Genomic DNA, 16,400 nt, shown 5'->3' with positions numbered 1-16,400 from the left:
TAAGTAGGTCACTAGGTGGCACTCCAAGGCTCCAGGTGATCCCTCTGGGGACCTCCGCGGCAGGAACGCTCCGCGTATCCATGGGAAGGCTGGGGCATGGAATTCACCGCTGCGCCTCCGCGTAGTCACACACAAAAAATAAGGGACCGGATTTAAAATAGCAATAACCGCTGCCCCAGCCCTGAAGGATTAAGGCCGGGAATGCCCAAAGTCGAGGTGTAAACATGCGGAGAGCAAACAGCTCTGGCACCGTGCAGCGGGAGTTCGGTTTTAGGAAGGATAAGGACGGTGGTTTGTGCTTTTACTACGGGCTGAGCAACTTTTCTTACATTTCCTTCCCGTCTTTTCATGCTTAAAGGTACTTAAAGAGTGCTGTTTTCTGGGAGAACCGTACTGAAACACGCACACGTTTGGGAGGAACTTGTCAAAAAGAGGCATCCAAAGCTGTGCCGGGGTGTATTTATTTTCCGGATGACAAGTGGATGTCGCACACAACAGCCTCGCTGGGGAATTAGGAGGAGTTGAAACAACCTAAAGTAGCAAAGCAGTTCAGCAGGGGGAGTGTCTGTGAAAGAAAGGTGTAAAGCAAATAGGGGGGCACATCACAGGGGACGTCTGCAAGCTGTTCCAGTCCTTTAAAAACAGCCTGGGAGACTTCAGCGTCCCGGAGTTTGCCTCTGAGGGGGCACATTTCTGATGTTTGGGTTTAAGTGATGGATTTTCTCCTCCAGGGTGCTGGTGACAATGGCACTCACGTGTCTGTCTGCAGCAGAGGCAGTGCAGCTTCCCTGATGATTTTGGGGAGGGCGTGCCACCCAGGCTGAGCCAGGACCACACGTGTCACCTGCAGAGCCCTGGCTGGATCCAGAGCAGGACTTGGAGGAGTGAGATGGGGGAAGGGCTGGAAAGGGGCAATTGTCTCCACGGCATAGCCCTGGAGGAGGCCAGTGGCTGGTGGCAGGCAGGGATGGAGTTAGGTGAAGTTGGGAGGGAGGCAGGGGCGACCAAAACAAAGTTGTGTTTTAGCCTGAGCCTGGGAAGGGGGAAGGATCCCTGCCTGCAGTTGCCGAGGAGATGGATAGCCATGTCTGCCAGCCTGCCCTCACAGCCCGCGGTGTGGGGCCACCCATCCCTCCCTCTGTCCATCCATTCCTTCACCCCTCCATCCCTCCACTCACCCCTCCATCCCTCCACTCACCCACCCATCTATCTATCCATCTGACAACCTGTCCCTCCGTGCACTCATCCCTCTGTCCTTTCATCCACCCATCCGCTCACCCATCCATCCATTAATGCCTCTCTCCCTCCATCCACCTGTCCATCCCTTCACCCACCCCTCCATCTATCCACCCACCCATCCTTCCATCCCTCTTTCCATTCCTCCCTCCATTCCTCTGTCCATTCATCCCTCCATTCCTCTGTCTGTCCATCCTTCCATCCATCCACCTGCCCAACCCTCCATTCCTCTGTCCACCCATACTTCCATCCCTTCACCCATCCTTCCATCCCTCCACCCACCCATCCCTCCATTCCTCTGTCCGTCCATCCTTCCATCCCTTCATCCATCCACTGCCCAACCCTCCATTCCTCTGTCCACCCATACTTCCATCCCTTCACCCATCCCTCCATCTATCCACCCACCCGTCCCTCCATTCCTCTGTCCACCCATCCTTCCATCCCTCTACCCACCCATCCCTCCGTCCATCTATCCATCCCTTCATCCCTCCCTCTGTCCGTCCATCTATCCATCCCTTCATCCCTCCCTCTGTCCGTCCATCCCTTCATCCCTCCCTCTGTCCGTCCATCCCTTCATCCCTCCCTCTGTCCATTCATCCCTCTCTCTGTCCATCCATCCCTTCATCCCTTCCTCTGTCCATCCATCCCTTCATCCCTTCCTCTGTCCATCCATCCCTTCATCCCTCCCTCTGTCCATCCATCCCTCCATCCTTCTGTCCACCTCCTCACCCACCCCTCCCTCTCTCCCCGTCCCCGCACTCCCTCCCTCCCTCCCTCCCTCCGCGGGGACCGCTCCGCGCGCGTCCCGTTCCCGGCGCGTCCCCCGCCGTCCCCGGCCCCTCGGCGGGCATCCCCCGTGCCGGCGGGCCGGCCGCTGTCCCGCAGCGCTCCCTCCCCGTGGGCGGCCCTGCCCGCGCCGTCCCGCCCGTCCCCGCCCCGCGGCGGCTCCGCGGCGAATCAGCGGGGCGCTGTGCGGGCGTCAGCGCCGCCGGCTCCGCGGCCGCCCCGGCGCGTCCCTTATCGCGCTCCCGCGCCGCCAGCGCATCGTTATCATGGGCACTGTTTGCTTTGCGCGCCGCTGCTGTTTGCTTTTCGCCCTCGCCTGGGCCGGCAGGTTGGCGGGAGGCAGCGGGGGCGCAGGTAAGGAGAAGCGGGGAGGGAGGGGGGGGAGGCGAAGGGGGAGCTCCGCCGCGGCGGCCCCCGGGGGGGAACCGTGTCTGTCTGTCCGTCTGTCTCTGCGCGCCGCTCTCGCCCCGCTGTAAGGTGCCGAGGGGAGGGTCGTTTCCGAACAGCCGGGGGTGTTGGAAGTTGCGGTGGGGAGGCGTTTTCTCGCGTGTCTGACACAGCCGGAGCCGAGGGACTTGTGCAGGGGAGAGATGGGGAAGAAAAAGTTACTTTGCTTAAGTGCCTGCGAGATGTCTGTGCTGAGCCCTGGGATATCTTCACAGGTTTTCCCTGTCTGCGCATTAACCCGAAGACCTGGCGTTTCTTACTCTCTGTTTAATAGCAGCAATGATACTAAATCTTTGCTTTAAAAAAAAAAAAAAAACACAAAAACACCCCGAAAAATCAAACACCCTCCTCCTAGCCCTGTCTGTCTAGGAATGTTTGTAAGCCCAAAGTGATTTCTTGAAAGATGTGTATGCAGTCTCTGAAGTTGTGCTAGAAGTAATCCTTTAAGGTGAAGTACGAGCGGGGAGGGGTTGGGAGGGGGATGCGTGTAAAAATCCCTCAGACAGAGGAGTCTGAATGCAGCAAAATGAACGAAGTCAGCGTAGAAGTTCCTAAAGTCCGAGAAACGCAACGTGAGATGTGGAGCTGAACAAGGGCTCATATTTGGTTTTGCCCTTTCATTTGACTCATTGGCATTCACGCCTGACTCCCAGGCATCCTCTGGTTGCTGTGAAATGTCCCCCTTGGCTCAATGCAGTTTGAATTTTTGACGGCATTATAAAGAGTCCAGCTGTCACTCTTACTGATCTTGATGGGAGATGGGTGCCGGTTTAATGACTCAAAAGTATGAACCAAAGCATTTAAAAAAAAGAAAAAGAAAAACAAAAACCAACACACACACACCCCAAAAACTTCTTTTCTTTTTGTGCTTGACTGAATCTCTGCCTGATCTAGGCAACACCCTCGGACCCCCTAAGCTAATTCACGTAAATCATGGCTAGATCTGAACCGGCTCGGTGGTTAAAATAAACGAATGGACAAGAAAGAAGGGAACAGATTACAGCAGCCCTGCGTTTCTCCTTAAAATCACGGCGCTTGTTGCGCTGTTCCCCTCTTTCTTAAAAAAAAAAAAAAAAAAAAAAAAGGAAAGAAAAAAAGACAAAAAATCCCCCTCAACAATACGGAGTCCAGGGAATTCTCTTGCTGGGATCCCAGGGGTGCCCCGCGGGGCCGCCCCGGTCTGCACCTCCCAGACAAGTTCTCTGCTGTGTGCCATGCCACAGTGTCTGCTTATCCTCCCCTCTCCAAACACCCCCCGCCTGTCCCCGGTGACTTTGAAGGATCACTGGAGATGGCTGAGTGAGCACTTCTGAAACAATTAGCGTTAGGATTTCAAGCTGACAGCGAAGCTGTTTTCCCTTTAGTGCACCTTTTTGGAGGATCTGTTAATCTTGCTGCATGGAACCAGCTGCACATGTCTCTCGCTGGACGTCCCTCCGCGACTCCCCCGCTGCCCTCGGTCCTTCCCGGGCATAAAGGGGAGGCTGTGCTCCGCTCCATCCCCCGGGCAGCGCGCTGCCCTGCCCGCCTGTCTCCTCCCGGGAGCCCCAGGTGTGGCTCTGGCGTGAAATGGGGAGGAAATCCCCGTGAGGTGAGCTCTGACACGACCCTGCCCGCCCGGTGTCCCCGGGGCGGGGGCGGCACCGCCTCCCCGGCGGTGGTCGGGGACCGTCTGGGGGACTGCGGGGGGCAGGGCAGGTTAGGCAGGGCTTTAAATGTTCCCCTGTTAGCAGCACACCCCATCCCTGAATAGGTCGGAGCTGCTGCTTTTTCCCTTTTTTTTTTTTTTTTTTCCCCCTCCTATGTTCACTTCATTAACATTCCCACGACTACCGAGTCTCTCGCTCATCCTCCTCCCTCCCCATCCTCTTTAAATCCGAATGCCCGTCACTGAAATGTTTGTAAAGGCTTCCTACCCTGAAAACAAGCGGTCTGGCTGCCCCCCTTCCAGTGCAGGGGCCGGGGAGACTGCTGGGAGTTTCTTCCTCCTAAATGAGTTTTAGTCCAAGTAGATGATGTTATTGCAGGTTGCTTTCCTCCGCACTGACTTACCAAGTTTCATATGGTCTGCCGTTTGTTTTTTTGGTTTTTTTTTTTTGCCTCTAAGTAAAAAGTATTAATGGGGTTTTGGTGTTCAAATATTTCTTTTTCTCATTCCCCAACCAGCGGAGTTTATTTAAACTAGAGTCTATCTTTATAAATTGGGAAAATCTCTTTGCTAGAACACGCAAATGGTCTTTTTCTCTCCTCTTATAGGTCATTTAAACACTGGGTTTTTTACTAAGGGTCTCCAGTACCAGACCTATACAGCAGAAGCTAAGTTTTAGTGTCTAAGGATTTCCTAATGTGGGAATGCGAGAGCCAGTCCCTGTGGCTCGGTGGAGCAGTGCTTATAAACGACCTGAGGAGAACATCACGTTGGCAGGTTCACTTATTTAACCTCAGATGTTCCCATTTCCAGGATGACACTGGGAAGGCAGGCAGGCAGGCAGGCAAACAGTTCCAAGGGGAGTTCCTGTCCCTGGTGTTGTGTGTCTCAGGTCTCCCTCCTGATCTGTCCCCTTGGGGTTCGTTCTGTGCTTCCAGATGTTGACGAGTGCGCGGAAGCCACGGATGACTGTCACATCGATGCCATCTGTCAGAACACACCGAAATCCTACAAATGCATCTGCAAGCCGGGCTATAAAGGGGAAGGGAAGCAGTGTGAAGGTACGGACAGATCGGCTCCTCTCCTGTCTCTCCTCCCCTCCCTTCTCTTATTTGTTTGCTCTTTAAAAGCTTTTGTAAATAGCTGAATTCCTGAAACGATTAATGCAGATTTACAGCTGCTTAACCTCAAATCTGGGTGTTTATTGGCAAGCATCCCCCTGCTGCTCTTGCTAATTGTCCGGCACCGCAAACGTCGTGCCCACCAGCCTACTTTGAAAAATAAAATTAAGAAAGGGAGGTGCGGCTGCGGGATGGGATGGGATGGGATGGGATGGGCCCCTGGATCACCCCCTGGACTGGCCGCCGTTCTCCCCGGGCAAGTTACAGTAGGTGCTTTTCTGCATCTCCTCGACCAGGACCTTGGAACTTGCTTCTCTTTGGCTCTATGGATGTGTCATGATCATACATTTCTAATCTGCGGTACACTGTTTTAAAAGGAAGTATTTCAGATTATTGTGCTTATAGAGACTTTAAAAAAAAAGTTGTTTTGCTTTTATACGGCCTCTTGTAATTGAGAAAGACCTAGCATGTTTTATTAGGCACTGTGTACATTCATATTTCAGATTTTGTCCCCCATCTTGTCTGTTGAATCTCAGCAGAGAGATTCTCTGGTCAATAGAATGAATATTATAATCACAGCCCTACAAATAAAAGATGCAAGAATATTATTTTTTCTTACTTGTAGGTGCCTAGCAGGTATAAAAATTTTCCTTCCAAGTCCTTCTCTTTCTTTGGCAGAATGAAACTTTTAAAAAAATGTTTATAGCCAGTCCATTAAAAAGATTAAAGACCTAGAAATGACTTTGCTGAAGTCTACAAAAATCTGAAACCACATATTATTCTCCATGGACTTCCAAAGTGTTTGTTCAAGTGCCCTCATGAAGCATTTTTGTGGTTGTCGTATTTCTCTGTCTTGGGCTTAAATTGACAGAGACAAATTCCTACTGTCCACCTCTTGCTGCTCTGAGCTGCTGTTCATTTGGAAACCAGATTATCTTCCTTGCAAACAGGATAATCATTCAGCACCCCTTCTTCCTCTCCTCATCCCTTCCAGGGAAAGAGCTACAGAACTCTGAGGAAACTCAAGGCCCCAGCTGTGAAGTTACAGCACTCTCAGCTTTGGTACTCGTGTTGGTTTTGCACATCAAGAGTTTCCTTAAGCTTTAACTATTCATGTTTTAGTTGTTAAGCTCTGTTTAATGGTAGACACTGCTTATACTCATGCTTATTTAATATACATATTTTATGCTTATTTAATATACGTATTTCTCTTTGCCTGGCTTACCTTGGCTTTGTAAAAATTAAAAAAGAGAGCTCAGTAAGTAGTAAAAACCAAGATTCCTCTTTGCAGTGATGTACAGAATAATGGAAATTCTGTGTCTGATATCAAACTCATATCTAATAGAATCAGTGTCTGACAAACCTGATAAGTAAAGTGAACTGGGGCAGGCTGCAACATATTCTGCATGGATATTCAGCATTAGTCAGGTAAATGAACACAGGCTGTCTGAACCAGGTATCACTCTGCATGATGTATAAACCTTTTTACAATGTTATGGTACCAGTTCTAAAGATTTTGCATCAGCTGTGTGTCTCAAGTTTGTAATTAATATCACACTTTTGGATAAGTGGAAAGCTTGAAGTGTTTTTGAATGCTTCCTATCTGGAGCTTGTTTTAAATTAGTTGTGTAGTACCTGTTAATTTGATCCCAAAGTACTTTGAAGCACGAAATGACTGAAGTTATGTGCATTCAGTGTAGGGCAGGTATCATTATGTCCTTTTCATAAGTGAGTAAGCTCATAATTAAAAGGAAAGGTCACACAAGTCAGTGGCAGATCTGAGATCTGCCTCAGGCCTGCTGTACATGTAGGATGGGTTTATTTTCCCTCTTGAGGTTAAGTATTCAAAACCTACAGAAATAAACAGGCTAACTTCATGGATGGGTATTTAGTGTTCTGTCACAACTTCAGTGAGCAGCCATTAAAAATTACCTTTTAAGATAAAGGTAATTTGTTTAAGATAAAGGTAATTTATTTCATATTATTTCATTAACAAAAATGAAATCCACTGGATGGTCTTTGTGGTGCCGAAACCAAAGCTGGGTCATTAAATGATTCTCAAAGTTTGTAACTGGGCTTTTCTAAATAAGCCTTTTGATCAGTGAAACTAGTTACCTGTGAGAAAAAGATAACATTTTTAGAGATGATGTGCTTCTTTAGCTATGTCTGTACCAATCTACCTGTATTGCTTCATGTCTGAAGAACATTATATATAGCATTACTAACTCACTTATACTCCAGGCTCTCCCATGCAACCAGATTTTATTAAACAAGCAGAATTGCAATTTATGCAGTATAGTGAGCTTAAAGAAATTATACTACATGGTCAAATTAATTCTGATAAATTTTAGTTGAGGTTACACTGAGGCACTGCAATTAATTTAGAAACGTGTCCATGTTTGTTTATTTTAAACATCAGTCTTAAATATTGCTTTTGTTCACTTGAAATCCATTTTTGGAGAAAGGGAATAGAGTATGGGAAATAACATTTTTTTGGATGAGTCTTAGGTTTTAGAAAAGCAACGGAGCACATACTTGTGGAAACGTGTCCAGCATGTGAATATGTATTTGTGTGCTCTTGTGTATTTATTTATAGTTTCTCTGAAGAGTGGGATCTTCAGGTCAATGCAGTAAATGTGGAGCCCAGCCACTTGGGCAGGATTTTGTGTGTTTTGCTGCTGTGAGCTAAAGGGTGGGGAGAAATACATGAGACAAACCCATTTCTTTAAGGACCCGTGGAACGCTCTACCAGAAATTATATGGAAATGAAACATTTTCTTGACAACCTGTTAAATTCCTTTAGCAGAGAATTTCTTTCCGAACTTTGCTTTTCTCTCAAAATGTCTTTTTGGGTTTCTCCAGAGATTCTGAGGATTGTGGATGACTTGTCAGACAGATCTACTTTACGTTTTTTCTTTATTTTATTTTCTGGTGAGCCTTGTTGCCTGAACCAGCTGACCTGTTTTCTTTCCACAGAGCACAGTTGTTTCTCCAAAGAGTTCCTCATTCTTCCTGTGGCCTGTCTCCTGCTTCCCTCTGTAGATTTCAGTTTATAACTTTTTTCTTTTTTTCCCCCGTGCTTTGTAAAGCCTTATGGTCACCATTACCATGGTGTTTTCCCATATCACATAATATTCGTGTTCAATATCCTTTGAAAACAAATTCTCTGCCTGGCTTTTTCATAGGACAGAATGAGGTGTCCAGCCCAGGTGATCTTTAAAAAAATAATTGCTTTCAAGTCTCTGTTTCTATTCAATATATAAAATCCATTAATTGATAATTAGTCGATTCACTTGGCTAGGAAATCTTCCCTATTGTGATTTTATTCAGTATCTCAAATGCAGTCATCTTCATGCTCCTTAGGTCTTTGTCCTTACCTTCTCTGCATTGACTTTTGGCTTCCCCACAGGCTGGTGTCTCAGTAAAATCATGAGCTGGAAAACAGTGTCAAAGCAGTGGAAATTCCAGAGGGTTCAAAAGGATTCCAAGTCCTGGCGTTCCTTGTGCCTTGGTGGCCCTTCTCTGTCTCCAATGCAGTGTGTGTCAGGTGTTGTGGGTACTCTTGTCACTGAGCAGTTTATGAAGAGGTTTAGCTCTTAAACCTAGCTTTTAGGAAGTTTTTTTTGCCAGTGCTGCTTCTCTGGCTAGTCCAAACCCTCACCTCATTAATGGTTGAAATACTCTGTGTCATTTTTCATTGATGTTCATCTGTGCCCGTTTTATATCCAGTTACTGCATTAACATTATTTTAAATGGGTTTTTTTTTTCCTTACCCTACTCTTTATCCTCAGTGTGACTGTAATTCCAGTGAGTTGCTCTAGCTATAGGTGGTTTTTTTTCTTTTGGATTATACCTTACACGTAGGACCCTTTCTCTACAGTGTGTAGAGGATGTGAGTGGGTGGATGGGATTTTTTCTTAAGACACGTTCACTGGGACCTGTTGCTTCTGGATTGCAAAACTCTACTCTGAGATTTCCCTTATTGACTGTGATTTTCCTCCAGGAGTGTGTTTTTCCTTCTGTCTTTCATAGTGTTTGCATAACTCTCCTTCAGTTCTTTTAATAATTGATCCCACGCAGGTGTTACCGTGTTACTTTTTGTACAGAAATGCTCACAGTTTTTAGCTGTACTTTTTGTTTTAGTTATTTTTCCTACTGGGAAGCTTCATAATTTTTTTGATGGACTTCTTGCTGAGGGCAACATACTCATACCATGGCAAAGTGTCTAGGTCGAGTCTGCCCTGAGAGGGTGATCTTCACGTTCCTGCTCACGTGGGAAATTTGTGCTGTATCAGCAGCAGCTCTGCTTGTCTGCTGGCTCAGTGGGCCTGTGCAGTTCTAGTGATGCAAGTTTGTCACGTGTTGATGTATTTGCAGTCCTTTTCCTAATGTAAATAGTCATTCCAGATAAACAGGTGGTCATGGTAACCTGCAATGAGGGCTGTTATTCCTGGTTACCCCACGGATGGCACCTCACTGGCTTTAAACATGATCTCAAAATAAGATAAACCATTCCTGCCTCAATCACAGGTATATCCAGCCTCACAGCAGGTTACATTCCTCATATGCCCGTTTGGAAACACACACCAATTGTCCTTTCTGACCCCCAGTGCTCATTTAAAGGCTGCTGAGCTGAAGGAAGTTTTTGGAAGATGTCCAGCCAATTTAGCAAGGCATCTCCTAGTCTCCTAGACTTTTGCCATAGTTCCTAATATTTCTCTGTGTACAGTGGATGAGATAAACTCAATGCTGTATCTGGAAAAACCCTTGCATTGATATCCCTGGATTTTGTTACTTCCATTGATGCTCTGTGATGCCTGACTTCGTCTCTTGCTTGACCTGTTGCTGCAGACAGAAAAGCACAGAGTTCTGCACAGATCACCTCTAAACTGCCAACTAAGAGCCCTTTTCTGAACCAGGAATTCTAATTTTGTGGAAACGGCAGGATGGTGAATTTCTTACTTTGCCAAATTTGAGACTCTCGAATCTGTCACACGGAATTCACAGAATATGCTGGGTTGGAAGGGACCCACAAGGATTATCTTCATGCTGCAGGTGCAGTAGCATCCCTAAGCCAAAATTTAAACTACTCACAGTGCTTAGAGCAATATACTGAAGTTTAAAATGATAGCTCATTGGGCTTGAATCAGAAACTGGATAGATAAACCAGTTGTTACCATCTTCAGTAATTTTGAATTCAGAAAATCTTTCATTTTCTTGGGAGGTCATTCGTGGTCTGACACGTTGGATTTTTGTTTCACTACAGTGTTTGAAATACCTGCTCTGTTCTTCTCGTGCCCTTCAAAAATGAACCCAAATATTGTGAGAGGGCTGCTCTCTGAATCAGTCAGCCTGGAACCAGCACAGGGCATCTGAGACTTCTCATTTCCCAGCTCCTGATCCTGTATCTCCCACTAAAGCCCCCTCTCGTCTGCAGGGATAAGTGAGTAAGGGGCTTCTGGATGTCTTTTAAATGGAGCAGTGATCCCAATTCTTTTGAGAGCTCTGTGCTGTCCCATCAATCCACTCTCAGCAATTCGTTCTGAGGTGGACCATCTTCATCACCGATGTCATGTGAGAGTTGGGTGTCCTTTGGTTTCTGGAATTTGGGCATCCTGATGCTTGCACAGCTCAGGGGAGCTGAGACTTGTTCTGTCTGTCTCTGCAGAGTGACAGCGATGCCCCTGAACAAGGCAGCTTAAGTGACTCCTTCCTGATTGATCATTCTTATAATTACAGTTGAAGGTGAATTCATTCTTTCATGGACACCCTTGATTTCCCTGAATGAGGTCTGTGGTGGGTGTTAGACACTGGAGCTGCCTTCTAGAGCTACAACACCTTAACAAAAGGTATTAATATCAGATATTGTACTTCATGTCACCCTCCCCTCATGGCTGGATGAGACCTGTTGCTACAAGTCTGTGATGCTGGTTTAGGTCCTACTTACATGTAGGGTAGCTTGATGCATAATTTTTGGTTTAGTGTTTCCCAGAATTAAATTCTGAGGTCTTCTATGTCTGTGTTTTTTTTCTTTTTAAATTGTCTGGTACCATTTAATACTCAATTCCAACTTGCCAGTTTTCTAATTTGCTTCAGGGAATGAGCTTTCTTAGGGGATGGAGAAGCCGAGAAGAAGTAAGAAAATACTCCTGGGAACATTCTCTATTAAAGCAGAATTTTATTACAGCCTAAGTGAATTAACAGCTTATGATAACTTTTTCTTTTTTTCTCCTTCATGCTTTTTCAGTGAATAGAGCTTTTGTTTTGGTCAGAGTTGAGCCTTGATTTTATTTGTTTATTCCAATTGCTTTAGTTTTCCAACTTTGTTCAGTAGTTTATCCCATAAAAGCAGAATATCCCTTAGCTGGGCTGACATGACCCATTTATCTTCTCACAGGGCCATCAGTCCCCATGTGTCACATATCCTTTTGTTTTATCCTCTCCCTTTTCTCCCCTACTCTGTCCTACCTCTTACTTTCTGCCAGCCCATAATGCTGGTTCAGTGAACAGCTCCCCCGGTGGTCCACTTTGGAAATCTTCCATTTTGACTTAGAAAAAGACCATCCACTCCGATTTTATTTTTTTTTTTCTCTCCAGAAATGCTTCTCAGATAGAAATATCACTGTATTTTGCATAAACAAATCCACAGCACTAGAGATACGGCCCCATTCTTCAACAGCATTACATGTGATTCCCACTCTGGAAAAAATATGGTTTTTTTCCAAGGACACTTCTCTAAATAGTTGATAAGCTCCCTGCCTGCTGGATGGTCTATGGGTACTCTGGGAACTTATAAATATCATAAAATTTCATCAGTCTCAACAGTTGCTGAGCTGCAGAACCCAGGGTGGCCTCCTGTGGTGATTTAGGTACTTCTGCTGTATTTAGGAGGAACTTCTGCTTTCCCCCAGATATAAAGTGTGAGTTATCTACCAGGAAAATGATAATAAGCTGAAGGGGCATAAATAAAATGCACTAAGTTCAATAGGTAAGAATCTGTCCTTCTTCTGTCTTCATTCTTTATCTATCTGCTAGACACTGTGTATTTTTCCTCATTTTCCCACCTGTCACCTTCTGGTGCAATCCCTCTTCCTTGAAGTCTTCACTGTGTTGTCTTGTATATTCTGTTCCTCAGCTCTCTTTTAACCTTGTCATTTCCTTACTGCAAGTACTACTTCTCTTTTGTCCTCTCCTTGTGGATTTTCTATTATTTTATTCAATTTTCCTTCCCCTGTCCTCTCTCAGGGAGAGTTACCCAGCAAGACTTCTGGGACTGGAGAACTGGCAGCTGTAAGCTCTGAATACCCTTTACTGCTCCTTTCATTTGAGTTCTGTCTTCAAGTCAAACCAGCTCTCAGATTTCCCTTTGCCTTCCTTTTTCTCCACCTCTTTCCTGGCCCCCATCCCCAGCTCAGAGCTCACCTGTCCCTCAGCACATTCCCTGCTGTTCCCATGGCTCTTTCCTCAGTGGCTGGCTGGAAAAACCTCTTTGCATGGCTGTTTGCCATCATTTGTTACCTCCCATTTGATTATGGGGGCTCCTAAAATACACATTCCGAGGCTGATGGACGACAAGGTCATGGAGCCTCCGGTTAGATGGTGGCAGAGGATTTAGGGAATGGGACCTTCTGCTGCTCCCTTGCCCAAATCAACTCCACTCACGTGGATTTTGTCTCCTCTGCATCTGAGGCAGGTAGCATCCACTCTCTTAGCACCCATGCTGTTAGGACACTCTGAAGGTCATGGGAATCATGGATGTTGGATACAGACTGAAGGGGATGGTGGATACAGTCTGTGTACCCAGGATAGCTGCGAGCCTGAACTACAAGTCTGACCAAAGCTCAGGCAGTCCTGGGATGGAGGATGTGTGGCAGGAAGTTGTAGGGCAAATGGGTATAAATTCTGGTCCCAAAAGCAGGAATTCTCCCTCTGCAGTGATTTAGGCAATTCCTTTTCCCCGATCCTGGTTTTTTTTGCACAGGTGCAATAGATGTGGGGCTATTCTGTGAAGAATATCCCTGAAATAACGCCCCTAAAAGTGGAAGAAAACACAAAGGATTGTGTAATGCTGGCCCTGTAAGCAGTTCTACGCTGAAAAGGCAATGAACTGGGATGTAGAGGCTGGGGCACATGGCAGGGAGAAGGTGGTGGTGAATAAGGTGAATAGATTTCCTAATCTGGTTCAATTTCTGGAGCCATTGTGTTGTCAAAGGCTGGGGGGAAAAAAAAAACCACCTACAAAGAAGGTTGTTTGGGAAACTTTAGCTGCATAAATTTCAGCAGGTGCCTGTTGTTGAGCTTTGAGTTTATTATGTTGTTTGGGTTTTTCTGTAATGATTTTTTTAAGTGGCTGGTTTTTGTTTGGTGAATTATCAGCTGGAATTTGACCATCTTTTTTTTTTTTTTTTGTCTTGAGAAGTCTCCTGAAAGGGAACTCGTTGACTCCTTGTAAGAAACAAAATCTGAGAGCATTTAATCTGTCCAAGTAAGGGGGGAGATTTTTTTCGACGTAGCAAAGCAGTGAATTTTCCGTATAATCACTTCAGGAAAAAAAAAGCCAACTTCTTGGTTTGTTTTTTTTTCTTTGTTTGTTTTAGTATGTATATATTTGTTTAAAATTTCAGCTGAAAAAAGCAGACCTGCTTTAAAGCAGATACCTTGCATGAAAGAACATAGTTCATACATAAATATTTGTCAGAGTTGTGGGAAACTAAAGGGAGGGTGTGACAGACCCCCTTAAATTTCAAGACTTTTTTACACATTTAAGGTGCTGAGCAAAAGGAATACACTTACATTAGTTTGAAGAATTGTTTTGTTCAAATGCATTGAATCATCAAAGTACTCAGGTACTTAATCTTAAGAAGCTGTTACCCTTTAATTCTGTGTAAGTACTTTATTAAATTGAAGATATTATTTTACTTTACAGTGCTGCTTCCCTGGAGCCTGTAGAAGGCCACAGTTTTTCCTTCATTGACCAATGAATTAAAAAAAAAAATCTGGATCACTTAACAAGCTGATATAAGACCTTGATCTTGCTTTAGACCTGAACTTAGTGCTTAATACACGAGCAGTTAGTTTGGTGCTGTAGGCCCCATAGGCAACACATATCAAATTCAAGACCATGCTTTCACAACTACTGATGATGTTTTACAGTTCAGCCGCCAAAGAATCAGAGATATTAAATAGATCAAGCGATTTTCAGATTGTTCTGATTCCTATAATCAATTAGTTAAGCAGATGAGCTGTTAGAATATGGAAGCTGATTTTCATTTCCTCTCAGCTTGATGTTGCTGAGCTGCATCCCACCATTCCCATGCCTTAGGCTGCATGAACCACTGTCAGTCCTTACCTTTAATAAGGCATCGTGGTCACAGAACATCAAAAGTTTAACTGGGGGGGGGGAGGGAAAAAAGAGCAATGCATGATATCAATTTGGGGATTACTGGAGGGAATGGTGTTGGTGCAGAATGTGCTTCGGAGCATGGGAACCTCTGCAGGAGTAGGTGTTTGTTGGACATATTGCTGAAAATCCTACAGGACATAACTGCTGTGCATTCTGGTCCTTGCTGTTGTAAGAGGGGAAGCTGCTCCGAAGTGCCTTTGTTCCGATTTCATTATCTGGAAGCAGAGGTCACATTCTAAACTTCCAGTCTCCCTGCTGCAGTGGGAAAAGGGGATGAAGTGAGTGGATATTTGCTTTGCTGAGCAGGGAGTGCAGGTAATGCATATCTCAGTTGTTTGGCAGCACATGCACGGGAGGAATTTGGTATCTGACTTTTTGCCTCTGGAGATCTCAGTCTCTGCTGGGTAGGGTTGTGCCTTTCTTCTTTTTGCACTTTCCTGTTTGCAGAAATTCCTTGGAAAAGGAGTCCGTGAAAACCGTGACTTGGAGACATACCAATGAATCTCTCTACCTACGAAGCACCAAAGTCCAACTTCATTTAGAAATTCCCTTTTTATTTTTTTTCCTGGTGCGTTCCAACCTGCCTGAAGATGAACGTGATCAAAGCTCCTCTTCCCACGTCCTTCCCCCCCACACGCCACCTTCTCCTTAAACCAGCCCAGTCATTGCTTGCCCAGTGGTCCAGTTCATCTGACCTTTAGTCTTGGTGTCCCACACCCTGCAAAGGCAGGTGCTCCAGAGGGATTGCTGCTGATTCCTGGCTGCAGTGGGATTTTCCCAAGGGCTTTGTGCTGGGGAAATGCAGCCTGGCTGGAGCTGTGCTGCAGCCTGACCCACAGCCAGGAGGGAGCCCAGCCTGCATTATTTGGCTACCAGAGGGCAGGCACAAGTGGAACCCCGTGGCTTTTGCTTGGCTTGAATTCCTTGGAGAGTGGTTTTACCTCTGTTGAGGCTGGAGTGTGTAGATGTATTCAGAGAGCAAGGAACAAACGAGGGCTTGCCAGGATTTCCCTGCCCTGTGACTGTTTTGGCTTGTAAGAGTGAGCAGGGAAGGGGTACAACAGAGGAATAGCCTGTTGGCCTGAGATAAAAACCTAAATACTAAAATACTTTGGTTGGATATAAGCTGTTTTATTATCTGTTTTCACTGTGTGAAAATGGCAGCAGTTTATTCTATGTACAGTTGTACATTTAAGGAAATTATGGCTTCAGAATGGAAGAACTTTTATATTACAGTTCTCTCAAAAACTTTAACGATGGAAACAACTCCATCAGATTGTTTATACTATGATTGTTGACTAGGAAATAATTCTTTTGTGATATGGGTAAAATCTAAGGTGTTGTCACTCAAGGTTTCTGTAAACAGTCACTTCTAAAGGCATATAAAAAGTATATTTCTCTTCTTTATCCCTCTGGCACTTTGCATCCTTTCACTGCCTGTTCTGAAATACTTTTAAAAAATCTTTTTCTTGAGGGAAGGGCAAGAAGTGCATTATAAAAGAAACACCAGTTGACTGCATCACGTTGTGGTCTTATGAAGGGAAACCTAAAAGCTTTAGCATTTATTCTGAATAGGGAATACACAGAAATATCTTCAGGACAGCAGCAATTGCATTAATTTTCTATAATAGCTCAGTGACATAATTTGAGTTAATACAGAACTGCTTTCACTGGATTTTGTTGCACAAAAAGAAGTTACTGGAATGTGTTCCTGTACTGCTTATCCTGAAAGGCTCTTAGTGATGACCATTAATATTAT

At 45.3% G+C, this 16,400-nt stretch overlaps 1 protein-coding gene across 3 annotated transcripts in view; it reads left to right on the top strand.

The window, feature by feature from the left end:
- The first annotated feature begins 2,252 nt into the window (after nucleotides 1–2,252).
- The window catches only part of SCUBE1 (signal peptide, CUB domain and EGF like domain containing 1), a 175,454-nt gene continuing 161,306 nt past the window's right edge, over nucleotides 2,253–16,400 (top strand). For all 3 annotated transcript variants that reach the window (XM_027730171.2, XM_039382978.1, XM_027730169.2), the window contains exons 1-2: nucleotides 2,253–2,376; nucleotides 5,056–5,178. In XM_027730171.2, the coding sequence (XP_027585972.1) occupies nucleotides 2,289–2,376; nucleotides 5,056–5,178 (211 nt within the window). In that variant the 5' untranslated portion in view covers nucleotides 2,253–2,288. The remainder of the gene's footprint in view (nucleotides 2,377–5,055; nucleotides 5,179–16,400) is intronic.

Source organism: Pipra filicauda, unplaced genomic scaffold (genome assembly GCF_003945595.2).
Source record: "Pipra filicauda isolate LSUMZ 115617 unplaced genomic scaffold, ASM394559v2 scaffold292_size926685_pilon, whole genome shotgun sequence".
Taxonomy (NCBI): Eukaryota; Metazoa; Chordata; class Aves; order Passeriformes; family Pipridae; genus Pipra; species Pipra filicauda.
The sequence above is the reverse complement of the archived record's forward strand: the minus strand, read 5'-3'. Positions and strand labels throughout refer to the sequence as shown.